This window comes from Babylonia areolata, chromosome 1 (genome assembly GCF_041734735.1).
Source record: "Babylonia areolata isolate BAREFJ2019XMU chromosome 1, ASM4173473v1, whole genome shotgun sequence".
NCBI lineage: Eukaryota > Metazoa > Mollusca > Gastropoda > Neogastropoda > Buccinidae > Babylonia > Babylonia areolata.
This window is the reverse complement of record NC_134876.1, coordinates 40199243-40213814: the sequence shown is the minus strand read 5'-3', so window position 1 is coordinate 40213814 and position 14572 is coordinate 40199243. Positions and strand designations below refer to the sequence as shown.

General features: G+C 40.2%; 1 protein-coding gene across 4 annotated transcripts in view; it reads left to right on the top strand.

Annotated features, from left to right (window-relative positions):
- The window catches only part of LOC143282932 (putative sodium-coupled neutral amino acid transporter 10), a 49269-nt gene extending 34961 nt beyond the window's left edge, over positions 1 to 14308 (top strand). For all 4 annotated transcript variants that reach the window (XM_076588851.1, XM_076588861.1, XM_076588834.1 and 1 more), the window contains 6 exons: positions 3373 to 3487; positions 4825 to 4937; positions 5951 to 6137; positions 6771 to 6844; positions 7966 to 8181; positions 8898 to 14308. In XM_076588851.1, the coding sequence (XP_076444966.1) occupies positions 3373 to 3487; positions 4825 to 4937; positions 5951 to 6137; positions 6771 to 6844; positions 7966 to 8181; positions 8898 to 9572 (1380 nt within the window). In that variant the 3' untranslated portion in view covers positions 9573 to 14308. The remainder of the gene's footprint in view (positions 1 to 3372; positions 3488 to 4824; positions 4938 to 5950; positions 6138 to 6770; positions 6845 to 7965; positions 8182 to 8897) is intronic.
- Positions 14309 to 14572: the final 264 nt, after the last annotated feature.

Below are 14572 nucleotides of genomic sequence, written 5' to 3'. Positions count from 1 at the left end.
ACATACTGAACTGTGAGTGAGGAAGAACAACTACTGAATCTGTGAACAATGAAGAGCAAACTGGAATTGTGAATTCTGAAGAAGAGATATTGGACAGTGAATACCGCAGAACAAATATTGGAACTGTTTATATGGAAGAACCACTAATGGACTGCGAATCTGCAGAACAAATATTGGAACTGTCAATACCAAAGAACAAACAAAGAACAAATATTGGACTGAACATTGAAGAATGAAATATTGGACTGTGATTAACTCACTCCATGCCAAGAGTTTTTGCCCTTGCCAATCCCTGAAAACCCAGGGTTTGTATAGGATGGGGAAAAAATTGTAAAAAAACCAAATAAACACCCAGACAATTGATATTTAGTATATGTATGCAAGGAATGTTGTTCCATATGTGTGCAAAAAATCAAAGTATTTACTCACCATCTTGATGTTGATCGCGGTATCCATATTTAGTGTATTTTTTTAGCATTTTTGCACCCATCAGAAAGGTACACCAACATGTTCCACATCACATTCTAACACTATTTGAGGAACTGAAGACCTAGTGCATGGAATGAAGTATGAACAGGTGGTGAAGAAAGTTGAAATTCACACATACAAAAAAAAAAATATATATTGTCTCTACATAATGAAAATCAAAGAACAAAGAAAAAAAAACTCAACCGGCTGGGTGTTGACTGGCCAGTCAGCTGACAAACCTGGTATGCCAGTGAAGGGATGTGCAAGAGGGAAAAAGGAAAAATTGTCAGTCCAATCACTGGTGAAAACACTTGCAAAATCGTCCATTTCCTCAGTGGTTTCGTCGTCTGTGCCTGTCTCATCCGCTGGCACATGTTCCTCACTTTCCTCTCCATTGTAAACACTCTCTTCAGCGGCCGAATCTGTTTCTAGTTCATCGGGATCTGGTTCAAATTAACTGTCCGAAGAATCAACATTATCTCCTTCGACATCAGAGCCTTCAGTTTGGATCATTTCCAAAGCATCTTCGACGCTGAGTAACATTTCACCTCTCCGACCGTGTCGAACACTTCGCCGTGACGCCATCTGGTCAAACAACTTACAAAGCTGACAGGGGGCACGCTTTGTTATCAACTGCGGTTGAGCTTATCGCGACACACACGCAGCGTGTGTGAATGAAAAGCTGACCAGAGGTGACGTAAGATATCACATCTGCTTGTGATTTTCGCATCCGACTCGTCACTCCGACAGCACGACTTTTTAAAATCCAAGTCCGCATATGCGGCCATTGGCATCCAACGCTTTCTCCGACGATGTCCGCATATGCGGACAATGGCAGCGAGTGAGTTAATGGAGAAGAAATATTGGAACTGTGAATTCTGAAGTACACACATATTGGAACTGTGAATTTTGAAGAAAAAAATATTTGACTATTAACACTGAAGAAATATTGAAACTGTGAATTCTGAAGAACACATATTGGTACCATGAATTCTGGAGAAAAAATATTTGGCTATTAATACTGAAGAACAAATATTGGAACTGTGAATACTGATGAAGAACAAATATTGGAACTGTGAATACTGATGAAGAACAAATATTGGAACTGTGAACAATGAAGAACAAATATTGGAACTGTGAATACTGATATTCGAACTGTGAATACTGAAGAACAAATATTCGAACTGTGAATACTGAATACTGAAGAACAAAATATTCGAACTGTGAAGAACAAATATTCGAACTGTGAATACTGAAGAACAAAATATTGGACTGTGAGTAATGAAGAACAAAATATTGGAACTGTGAATACTGAAGAACAAAACATTGGACTGTGGGTAAACAAGAACAAATATTAGAACTGTGAATACTGAAGAACAAATATTGGAACTGTGAAATTGGAACTATGAATAATGAAGAACAAATATTGGACTGTGAATAATGAAGAACAAATATTGGAACTGTGAACAATGAAGAACAAAATACTGAAGAACAAATATTGGAACAGTGAATACTGAAGAACAAATATTAGAACTGTGAATACTGAAGAACAAATATTGGACTGTGAACAATGAAGAACAAACAAATATTGGAACTGTGAATACTGAAGAACAAAATGTTGGACTGTGAACAATGAAGAACCAATATTGGACTGTGAACAATGAAGAACAAATATTGGAACTGTGAATACTGAAGAACAAAATATTGGACTGTGGGTAAACCAGAACTTCTTCTTCTTCTCCGTTCACTTGTATGCACACGAGTGGGGTTTTACGTGTATGACCATTTTTACTCCGCCATGTAGGCAGCCATACTCCATTTTCAGGGGTGTGCATGCTGGGTATGTTCTTGTTTCCATAACCCACCGAACGCTGACATGGATTACAGGATCTTTAATGTGCGTATTTGATCTTCTGCTTGCATATACACACGAAGGGGGTTCAGGCACTAGCAGGTCTGCACATATATTGACCTGGGAGATCGTAAAAATCTCCACCTTTTACCCACCAGGCGCCGTCACCATGATTCAAACCCGGGACCCTCAGATTGACAGTCCAACGCTTTAACCACTCGGCTATTGCGCCCGTCGGTAAACCAGAACAAATATTGGAACTGTGAATAATGACAAAGTACTGGGACAAATACAGGAACTGTAATTGATAAAGGACAAATAGTGGACAAACACTAGAGCTGTGAATAATGAAAAACAAACATTTGACCTGTGAATGATGAAGACTAAGTTGGTACTGTGATTAGTGATAGTGAAGAATAAATACAGGAACTGTGGATATACGCAAACAAACATTTGACTGTGAATACTGGAGAACAAATATCGGACTGCGAATAATGAGAAACACATACTGGAACTGTGAACAATAAAGAACAAATACTGGAACTGTAAATAATGACAGTACTGGAACTGTAAATTACGAAGAAAAACTTCTTGAGTTGTGAATAATTACAAACTGGAACTGTGAATAATGAAAGAGCAAATGCTGGAACAGTGAATAAGGAGCAGATATTGGAACTGAATGGTGAAGAAAAAATACTGGAACTGTCAGGCAGTCCCTGAATGAAACACACAGTCTGCACCACCTGTAGTTGGTTTTTTCCCCATTCCTAGAAAATTGTCGGTTGGTGTGTTTATGTGTGTATTTGGGTAAGCATTGTGTGTTTTTTGTGTGCATATATGTGTTTGTGTGGATGTATCATTATGTGTGTGTGTATGTTTATATGTGTGTGTGTGTTTATATGTGTGAGTGTGTATTTTTATGTATATGTATGTTGGCAAGCGTGTTTGTGTATGTACACAAGCCTGTTTGTGTGTCCATGGATGCCAGTGTAGGTGCACATCTATGAGTGTTTTTTAAAACTTCTATTCATCCCTGTTGTGTGTGCCTGCAGAAATCCAAGCACTCAGACATTGTGACCAGTTCTTACATTCCGGAGCACCTGTTCAAGGGAATCACCATCACCATCGTCATGGGGTCCATGATCACTGGCATCCTCATTCCTAATGGTGAGAACACAGAATTCAGTGACAGATCCATAGTCTCTTTCATTGAATGCTTTTAAGTTGTTCAGTCAAGGCTAAGTGGTGTAAATGGAATGATCTGTTTCCATATTATTTGTACCTAAAAGGTTAAAGGTCTGGGATGCCGGGGGTCTTTCAGTATAAATAGCATCCCCGCCTTCTGGAAATTCTGTGTTAGAAAGTTCATTTCTATCGCTCTCTTTGTTTCTGCCTTGCTTCTTTCTTCACTGTTGTCTCCTTTTTCTGCCTTCTCAGTCCATTCCCCTTTCTTTTTACAAGCAAGCCTTGACACTTTTTTCTGTTTTCCGCAGTATATGATGTACTATCTGTGCTGTTTTGCTCTGGTGATTAGGTAGTGAGATGTAAACACTGGGATGGGCACTAGCTGCCCATTCTGCAGTGTTATTTGCTTATATGGCCTTTTTAATGTATTTTTTGTTTGGCCTTGAAGTAATCTGGGGATGATAAATTAAGTGAAATGACTGACGTTCTCAGCATGGCCTAGTCTTATTTGCCATAAGGAGCTAAATGGTTGGGATACTGTGTCATGAACTGTGTTTGTGGGTTTGTATTAGTGTGGGTTTTTTTGGGGGGAGGGGGGAGTTAGATGTGACAGTTTTGTGTTGACGCGATTGAGGATTTGTATGGTTTGACAGTGCTGATATGGCCCTGTGCAGTCGACTAGAAACAACAAGAACAAGAATATGAAAGCCTTTTATGGCCACCGGGGCAATGATTTCGTACCCACTGTGTCTAGAGCTTGGCGTATGAAGATGAGGCCCAGTCCTCTCCCTCCACTGTTTTAACTGTCCCCACACGAAGTCAGACACCCATTCACACTTGGGTGGAGTGAGGAAAATCAGAGTAAAGTGCTTTTCCCAAGCACACTCCACCATGCTGAAATTGGGCCTTGAAGAGTTGAACCCTGATCACTGGTGAACACTGGATCAGAAGCCCAGTGATTGATTTGGCCACAGTGCCTTCTACAGTATATGTACCTAAAGTAAGCATATAGGTTTCTGTCTGTCTCTTTTTGACTGTCCTCTGATATGTTGCAAACATGTACATTCTTTGACAACAAAGCTTACTGAGCACTTTCAGTGTCTGCTTCTGCCCACTTGCAGTGTGGTCTGTGTGAGACATTGTGGATGGAACACAACTTTACCAATGTCTGTCACTGTGTGAGGTGGGTTTTGGTGCTAAATCCAGCAATTGCAGTTGCTTTTGCTTTTGGATTTGGAAATACTGTCTCACTAGCCTTGTCAGACTGACATGCGTCTGTTCCAGTTGTGTTATGTATTACTTGCATGGTCTGGTTTCAGTGGAGTTTGTGCTGGGTTTGAATGGCGCAATCACGGGCACTTTGATCTGTTATATCTTTCCTGCACTATTCTTCCTGCAAGTTAGTAAGCCAGAAGGGAAAACTGTTGCTCAGGTATGTACACAGAATTTTTTGTTGTTGAACTTTTACATTATTGTTTGATTGCTCATGGTCCTTTGTTTTGATTCTGTTTTGGGATTTTACCCATTAATGCTGACATTATATATTTTATTGACATTTGGATTTTGTGTGGTCATTGTTTTGCAACAGATATGGAATTTCTACACTGAAACACTTATTTTGTTTCTTTGTTTATATGCATGTGCCTGAGGTTATGTCTGTGTACATGAGTACATGCGCAAGAGAGGAGTGCATTGAGTTGTGTTCAAGAAATGTTCTCTTCAAGAATTAATTTTATGATTATGACTATTTTAGCTACTGTATCTGTTCATGCAATTGGATTAGTGTATGCCCCAAAGCAAAAGGCATCATATTGCAGCTGGTGTGGACTTTTGTATGATGTGACTGATACATCTTGAACCAACGAATTGATGTTCTCTGTGTGTGAAATGACAGGAATGACCATTTATGTTCAGTTTTCATGTCTTTATAGGGACATGGGTGGGAGACAGATTTAGCATTTGAAAATCAGTGGTATTGTATCATTTCCTTTTTTCAAAGCAAGTCTTGCTGTACTTTGGTCAGCTTTCTGAGCATGGGCATATCATTTTCCTCACTAGAAATTACAAAATGTGTGTGTGTGCATGCATGTGTGTGTGGAGAGGGTTTGGGGGTTGGGGGGTCAGCTTTCTGCATACAGGCAAATTACTTTAGTAGTGAGAATACATTAAAAACATCATACGTGTATGTGTGTTTGTGGTGTGGTATTGTTATGTTTTAAGGTATTTGACAGTTTGACAGTCTCACCCTTCCTATGATGTTGGGACAGTAAGACATGACTTGTGGTGTGTGTGCATGTGTGTGTGGTGGTGGTGGTGGTGTTTTGTTTTAAGGCGTATGATAGCTTGATAGGCTTACCCAGCCCATAATATATGGATAAGGAGTTTTGACCTGTGTGTGTGTGTGTGTGTGTGTGTGTGTGTGTGTGTGTGTGTGTGTGTGTGCAGATTGTGCTGGCCCTGGGCGTGGCCATCCTGTTGGTCAGCACCTTCACCACGCTGTATGCCCAGGACAAAAGTCACACTGCTGAGGACGTGCAGAAAGCTGTGCAGGAGGCCGCCGACAGGGTCAAAGTTGGTGACCTTCCCCAAGATCACATTGAAAACAGGGAGGCTGTACCACACTTACCTAGAGGTGACTGGATAATTTGGAAACTTACCTACCCTCTGAAGGATGGTAGTTGAGTAGTCTGAGAAACATTGATGAATCTGAATATGAAGTAATGCCTTTAAAATGCCAGTGTTCAGTTGCAAGACTTTCAGTTTTATTATAATTTGGTGGCTGAAGTTTTGTTGCGCAATTGGTCTACACTCATGAAAATGTCTGTAAAAGCCTTTATTGATGCCAAGTGTTGTATTAGATATATTAGAGTTGGTGATAAAATCACACACACACACACACACACACACACACACACACACACACACATACACACATGCATGCATGCATGCACACACACACACACACATATACACACATGCATGCATGCACACATGCACTTTCGAGAGAGTCATTGAGAGTATTCTGAAGTGCATTGGGAGTGTTCTGAATGCAAAGCAAAATCTGTGCTGATAACTCTTTGTTTTTTTGTTTGTTTTTTCTTTTTTTTCTTTTTTCCTTTTTGTGATTAACTTTACTTCAGTTCCATTCAGTGTAAAAGTGAATCCCCCTGTCTCATGCAAGTCTGTCCTGAGTTATTGTGCTCCGAAATTCATAGCTGTTGCATTGATCTAGGTTCATGTCCTCACTGTGTATGTTCTTGCTCAGAGAATGCCAACCAGGAGAAGAACAAGGGACGCCTGGAACCACCATACCCTTTTGCCCCTGTTGAAAAAGTAAAGGTAAACCAAATATAATCTGAGTTAGGCTTCAGTGGTGAATTCTAGGTTGTGTGTGTCTGTGTGTGTGTGTTCTTATGTGTATGTAGAGCATTGTTCATCAAAATTCATATTAGGCTTTTGTTGGCTATTGTTGATTATTATTCTTATTGAAAATGAAAAATAAGACATTCAGAAAGAAGTAAGATTATGTCTGCTGACTCTGTGAAACGCAAGTAAAGAAAATATAAAGTTTTCTCCTGTGGTTTATTCCAGAGATTCTCATCAGCTGTCTTTTGCATCCTAGAGTCGTTTTTAGCCAGCTTAAACCAAGGAGTAGAAAGACACTGTAAAAAGAAATATTTGACATGGAACTTATCTAAGTCTGACTGAATATGACTAAACAATTTAAAATCAATTATATAAATCACTGTGAAAGGAGTTCAGCGTCTCTCTAGATCCTTCACAAGGATCTACAGTGTGTTGACTGTAGCTGAAGCAGGCAACTGACTTTTCATTGTTTGGAGATTTGTCAGTTGTGTCCTGGCTACCAGCTGAAACAAGGCATTGGTTCTTAATATGCATGAAATAGATGTAAGTGATATTCATGCTGCAAACACATCACTTAACGAACAAGTTGATTGACTCAGCTGTCAAGGGCAGGGCAGTTACTATGGTCAGAGCTGTCCTTCATCAATTGTTTGGTCTGTTTTCCACTGCACTTGCATCGCCTCATAAAACACTGTGGCTTTCAAGCATGACCAGAGCAAGTGGCTGTAGCACCACTGCAGCATTGTGTGACTCTTTGGTGCCATCCATTTTGCAGGACAGAGATAGGTCTTTGAGTGGATGAACAACTGTGGTTATAATGTGTATATTTGTGTTTGTATATGATTTCCAATTCATGTCTGCACATTTTATATTCTGTCCCCCCTAATTAGCATTTAAGATCTATTCTGTTCTATCTACTTCTCAGTCCCCCATTTCTCCTTCCCCAGACCCTGTGCAGTGTATATTAGGATATGATTATATATTGTAAATGGTTGATCGTTTTGGACTTGGGCATTTGATAACATCACAAATATTTAAAGAAGAAAAAAAAGACTTGTATGTTGGATTTCATTCCTCAACATGCTGTCCACCAGGATGATGATGTAGCAAAGCAGAGAGAAAAACAAGCTGAGGGCAACCAAGATGTGAAGAAAGCGGCCGCTCACATTGCAGACAAGAAAGTGAAGGAGGAGAAGGCGAAGAACGTTGTCCCTGATGTGAAGAAGGACACCTTTGATGCCCAGCAGCACCAACGGGAGCTGCCTCAAAAGGAGCAGAAGGTAGTGGTGCCAGAGCTTCAGCAACAACAGGTGAGTTCACATCACAGAGGTAGAGGTAGTGCCAGACTTCTTGACTGAAATGAGAAAGTTGATTGAATGAGAGGGGGATTGATGATGATTCATATTAATCAGTGACTCATGATTGGAAAATGTCAGAAAAGTGAGCATGGTGATTTGTCTGATTAATGAGTGAATTTGGGATGTGTGCGTATATGTGCTCAATCACAATTTGTTTCAAGTAATTGAATCTGCAGCCCACTGACAACTGAATTCTTTTTCTTTTCTTTTTTGTTGTTGGTCTTTTGTTCCACTGCATGCTCTTGTAAGATATTCCTATTGCCATTCATGGTGATAATTATATTTTAACTGTATGCAGTATTAACTGGAAATTAACAAATGATAAGGCCAGGAGATGAAATGATTAACAAATAGTAAAGAGTGGTAACTTTTATTTACCTGTGTGCTAGCTGATTCAGTAGCATTAGCATCACTGACTTGAAGTTGTGTGCCTTGTGTAATGGAGAGAGTTACCACTCTTTACTATTTGTTAACATATGCAGTATTACTTTTCCTTATCCATCATCATTGGTTTTTTGTTTTTTTTAATAGTTTATATATTACTAGGACAGCTAACATTTTAAAAGATTTCATAACTGATTGTGAGTGGCAACTCTTCATGGCAAGTTCTTGAAAAAAGGAAAGTTGGAATGACTTAAGTCTGATGACTGGATATTGTTTTGTTTCAGCCACAACAGCAGGACGCTGCTGCCCTGCAGCAGCCAGGCAGAATGAAACAAGATCAGAACGTCGTTAATCAGCAGCCAGTTGTGGCACAAGATCAGAACGTCATGAACCAACCCCCAGTTTTACCAGCTCAGGGTCAAGGAGCGGCGAATCAGGACATGGCTCAAGGTCAGGCAGGAGCAAACAACCCCCCAGCAGGGTTGCAGGGTCAGAGTGGTGTGAACCAGCCCCAGGTTTTGGCACAGAATCAAAATGAAGGGAACCCGGCCCAGGGTTTAGCACAGCAGGGTCAGGACAGGGTGAACCAGCCTCAGGCCATGGTACAAGGTCAGGGAGTGCAGCAGCCCCAGGTGTTGGCTCAGCAGGGTGCAGACCCAGCCCTTCAGTTCCAGGGCGTGGGGCAGCAGCAGGGTCAGGGAAGACCCGCTGACCAGCTGGCCCCTGTGGTGCAGCAACAGCACGGTCAGGGAAGACCTGTTGACCAGCAGGCACCTGCAGTTCAGCAGCAAGATCTGCCTCAACAGGAACAGGGCCTCCAGCAGGGTCAGGCCATTCCCGGCAAGCAGCACCCGGACGCTATGCTGCAGCCAGACAAAGCAGCTCTGGGCCAGCAGCAGGCGGTGTTCCAGGACAGAGAGATACTGGCCGATCAGGGAGGGCAGTCCCAGCAGAGGTAGGGTGGTGGTGGCTGGAGGGTGAAGGGGAGGCTCTGGGTCTGTGGGAAGGCTATGGACTGTTGACACTGTACACAGCTCCAGTCATGTCTTCCACAATGGAGAGACTGTGAGGACTTCTACATTGTGCAGAACATTCAACAGCACACACAGTGCAGCAGGACATGTGGGGTGGGGGTCATGGCTGAAGAGAGTTCCCCCCAATGTGCAATGACATGTGGCAGGCAATGCATCAAAGCCATGACGTGCTTTGCTCATGTCTTTCTCTTGTGCTTTAACCATGTCTTTCTCTGTTCTTGTGCTTCACACATGTCTTTCTCTTTGTCAGTCCTCTTCACCTGCTATTTGAAACAAACAAACAACAACAAAACTGTCTTACAATCTCATTCAGGAAGCTTGCACATTGCTTGAAATAACAGTTGCTTAAGTAGTTACATTTACAATGCAGTGGGAAAGCATTTGTGCAATGGTTAAATAGATTTGTAAATACATTCTCAGTTGTATAACCTTTAGTCTTTACATTGGACAGGAAAAAGGCTTTTGCGCACTGGTCTTAGCTCCATTTAGCAGTGAGCAAGGTGGGAATCTATCTTACATATCGGGAATGCTAAAGCTTTGAATTGCCTAAATTTAGTTTTCACATCATGTGCGCACAAAATGTGAGTGTGCAATCACCCTGTTTTGGCTGTCTCTGCATGTGTGTGTTTGTGTATGTGTGTAGCATTTTGGATGTGGAAAGTATGGTCACTTAACTCTCTCCATACGAACGGCGTAAGAGACGACGTTAACAGCGTTTCTCCCCAATTACCACCATCAAAATATTACAAGCGGAAGGCTCTTACACTGAAGAGGTGAGTGTTCATAAAGAGTACCGCAATTCTGACGACGGAAGCTAAAGGTTGGATCATTGAGACACCCACTGGACATCCGAGGGGTCTGTGTAGAGGAGAAGAGAGGACTGAGTGAGTTAATATATTTGTGAACAATGATGAGTTTCATTTATCAAGCTTGTCTTTTTATTACAGAAAAAAAAATACTTATGTCTTTTCAGTTGTAACAGAATTTGAAATGCAAAACCAGATCTCAGATTTAAAGAGCATCAGCTTGTAAAATGCAATACCAAAATTCATAAAAGGCATCCCAATGGACTGGGTTACTTTGTATATTTAATATTTTCTTTCTTTCTTATTTTTTTCTTTCTTTGTACGTACATGATACCTGAGTCATAAAGGCTTTGCATCCTGCATTTACCAGTTGAAAAACACATTCTGTACATCATGTTGATGCTTGTTTTCCCCATTTTGGACACTGCTACAGTACCAGGCTGAGTGTTACACTGGTGGCCCAGTCCTGCAGTGCGGACTGTCTCAGAATGTGGATAATCAGTGTGGTTCAATCAAATGAAATAATGGCTTAGATTCAAAGGATATCTCCTCTTGATGTTCTGCTTGATAAATGTTAGGAATCATCATATGAATATCTACATTTATCATTTGCATTACTCAGTTAAAATCTAAACTTAGTCGATAAAAGTTTGGGCTTTCATTATTTAGAAAAGAAAGAAAAAATAATAATGTAAAGCAGAAAAGCTTGCAGACAATCAGGGATCTGTGCAGATTGGACATTTCCATTGTTAGTCTATTTCTGTTAATCTGCTAAATGTATTGGGGGGTTTTTTCCAAGATTTTTTAACAGACTTCAGTTATACAAATTTCTAGGCTGATATACCAATCTGCTAACATACTGTAACTGTTCTTTCAAAAGAAATGATTGTGTCATTTGTCTTAATCACTGTTGTTATGTTATGAAAACTTATGGCAGATGTCACACCAGAAACTAATCTGGAGGTGCCTGTCCATAATGTGATGGAGGAAGTAGAAAATGTGACAGTGGGAATCTGCTTGGTACAATTTTCTCTTCATTTCCAGGTGGAATTTTCAAAGATTACCAGCACAGATCATACTTTCATTTTCACAAGTTTACAGTGACTCGTTTCTAATAGCCAGAATAGTGCTTCTCACTGGACCCAAACAGCTAGACCTATTCCAGGGAAGAGAAGAAAAAAAAGTAGTGGCTTGGTCTCCTCATTTCACAAGTAGCTGATGCCCCCCTCATAACAACTCATGTTGACATCTCACTCTGGTAGACATATAAAGCTCTTTCTATGGTCATTTTGGCGGCCAGGTATTACTTGAGTTTCTGGCAGATGTCTTTGCCGGGATTGAGTCTCTGAAAATCCTCCTAACCATTTAAGGTCCGGTTGGTGACAGGTTTCTGTGTCCAGTCAGAATGCTGGGTTAACTGAAATGTTCAAGTTCCTTAACACCCTGTTGTGTATCTCATGGAACTGGGACCAATGACTGAGAGAGCTGATACTCCTCACCACATGGAACCTTGTCTGCAGAAGTGATACTACCTGTACAGCCCTGTCTCGATGCATTGTGGAGGTTATTATTCAGGATCCTGTTTAGAAGCCAACTGCTCTGGCCATTGGTCAAGCTGCAAGACATTTTGGATGTAGGTGTACTTGGAAATAAGCATAGATGTTCTGTATGAGAGAAAAAGTTGTGTGTGAGATGCATGACTCCAGGTGCTTGAACCCATACTGGGCTTTGCCTCACCAGCCATGGTGCTGGACCAACCTTGCCACAGTTTACACTAAGAACGTGTGTCATTATGGGGGATGACTTTCATTGCCTGAACAAAAGATTTGATGCTTTTCATCTGTTGGAGCAAACAACATGTGAGTCATTTTTGCATTTGTAAGCTATTTGTATGTTGAAAATTGTTCATTACAAACTCTAAAGTTTCATTCTCCAAATCCCTGTAACTTTGTTGTTGTTGCTGTTGTTGTTGTTTTTGGTTGGTTGGTTGGTTGGTTGCACACAGGTAGTGGGACTTACATATGTGTTTGATTGCAGAGTAAGCATTGAGCAAGAAAGAAATGTATGCACTGTCTTGTCACTTCGTCCGTAGAAAAGGCCGGTGAGTTTGGGTAGACATTACAAGATGCTGACATTGTCTTTTAGCTTTATGGTTGAGGAGGACCATCTGAGGTATCAAATGTATCATGTGTTACCACCATTACCACAGGAAACATTTGAGAGCATTAAGTATTGAGTGCATTGCACTTTAGTAACATGCTCTTCCACATGGAGAGCTCGCTGAATTTGATACACAGAAATCTATGACAAAAAGTAACACAATACAAAATACATATCAGTTAGAACATGTTGTAAACCCAGCGCCTGTCAACTCCACAAATGTAATGGTGATGGTTCCACAGTAGTGTTAGTGTGTACTGATTTTGACTTTGTACAACATACCGGATGAGTTGAGACTTCCAGGGTCAGCTTATTGTGTAATGAAATGATTTGTACACAAATGTTCAGACATTACATGAAACAACTCAAGTCAAACATGTCAATAAACAAGGTATAGAGTTTACTGTATATAACAGTTAGCTGATTATGTTCACAGCTTTCAAATGATTGAATAGTTGTAATAAATGTTTCAACTGACTGGCCACAACAGGGTGAAAAAGGTTGATTTTCACTCACAAAAAAAAGGTTTTTGATTAATATGAATGATTGAATATTTTTATACATTATTGAAGACATTGTCTTTCATGCACAGTAAGTATAAAGGTTTAAATCTGTATACTTTGGGGGCATTTTTAGCTTTAACTTTTTTTTTTTAATCTTGACTTGTAAGCCTTGCTTCCGGGGAAATCAGGCATTGACTGTATTGTACCCATGGCATATCCCCTGTTTCACTCGCAAACACACACACACACACACACACACACACACACACATTGTCCATCGCCATGCATTGTGTACAATTTATACGGAAGGCTGGTGCGAGAGCAAACAGTAACCAGCTAAACAAAAGAAAGCTTCTTTTGAGCTGGAAAATAAAGGAACTGATAATTTTAGAATGGAGAGAGCCTGATGATTAATTCAGAACCTGCCACAAGAGCAGACAACTTTGTCCATGTCAGATGATGGGACAGCTACTTGAATGACTAATTAGCATTGAAATATGTAGAAAAGTTTCTCCCATAAATTATCCTCCATGAAACTGATTTGAATAGTACTCAGAATAATACAGTAGAATTAAAATCAAACGGAGGAAGCTCTGGATCAGCTTCAGTATAACAGTCTTTCCATAACTTTGGGTTTGAACTTGAGACTTTGTCATAAAGTTAATGATTACTGTGTCAGATCTGTTGACAGGCATGAAACTTTACCCTGAACTATAAGAGGGTAAGAGTCTACTCCACTCCACTCCCAATTTGCCTGGAACATGGAATGATGGATACTTTGAAAAATAATTTAAATGTGGCTAAACATGTGTGGGCATAGCACAATGTCATGTTTGATAACACATTTAATCATCCCCACTCCTAAATGGGCATGAGAGTAAATGGCAGCATGAATGCTTTGAGAGATGAAATGTACTGTGTGTGCCCTGTTTACTTATTTGTATATATTTATGGCGTAAATCCATACTTTGCTTCATTTTGTTGTCCTGGGAACAGTCATTTGATTGTTAAGTTGGCTTCACATGTGGAAATATTCTGTGAGCATGGTGTGTCAAGACTGACTTTGTTGTGATACTATTCTATGAACAGAAAGGAGTCTACTAGGAATGATACCCAAAACTGACCTGTAGACTAAACTGGTTCGCAGATATGCTAGGTGTTCCATGCAAAGTAAAAGACTACTATAACTGGATTCTTCAAGCTTTCACTGATGTTGCATATTCTCAGTGTATTATTGTATGCATGTTGTTCCTCTCCCTGACAAATCTCATTCTATAGAATTTCCTGTTGCATTCCGTGTGATAATTTTCCATACAACTTGAAAAGATCTATTTACCTTTAGTTATTGTGAGAAGATGATGTGAAGTACCCAGCTTTTGTGGTTCAGTCTTTTTTATTTTTCTGTGGATATTTGGACTTGACTGGGGCAAAAGTTTCTCATTGTGGTTTTATGAAC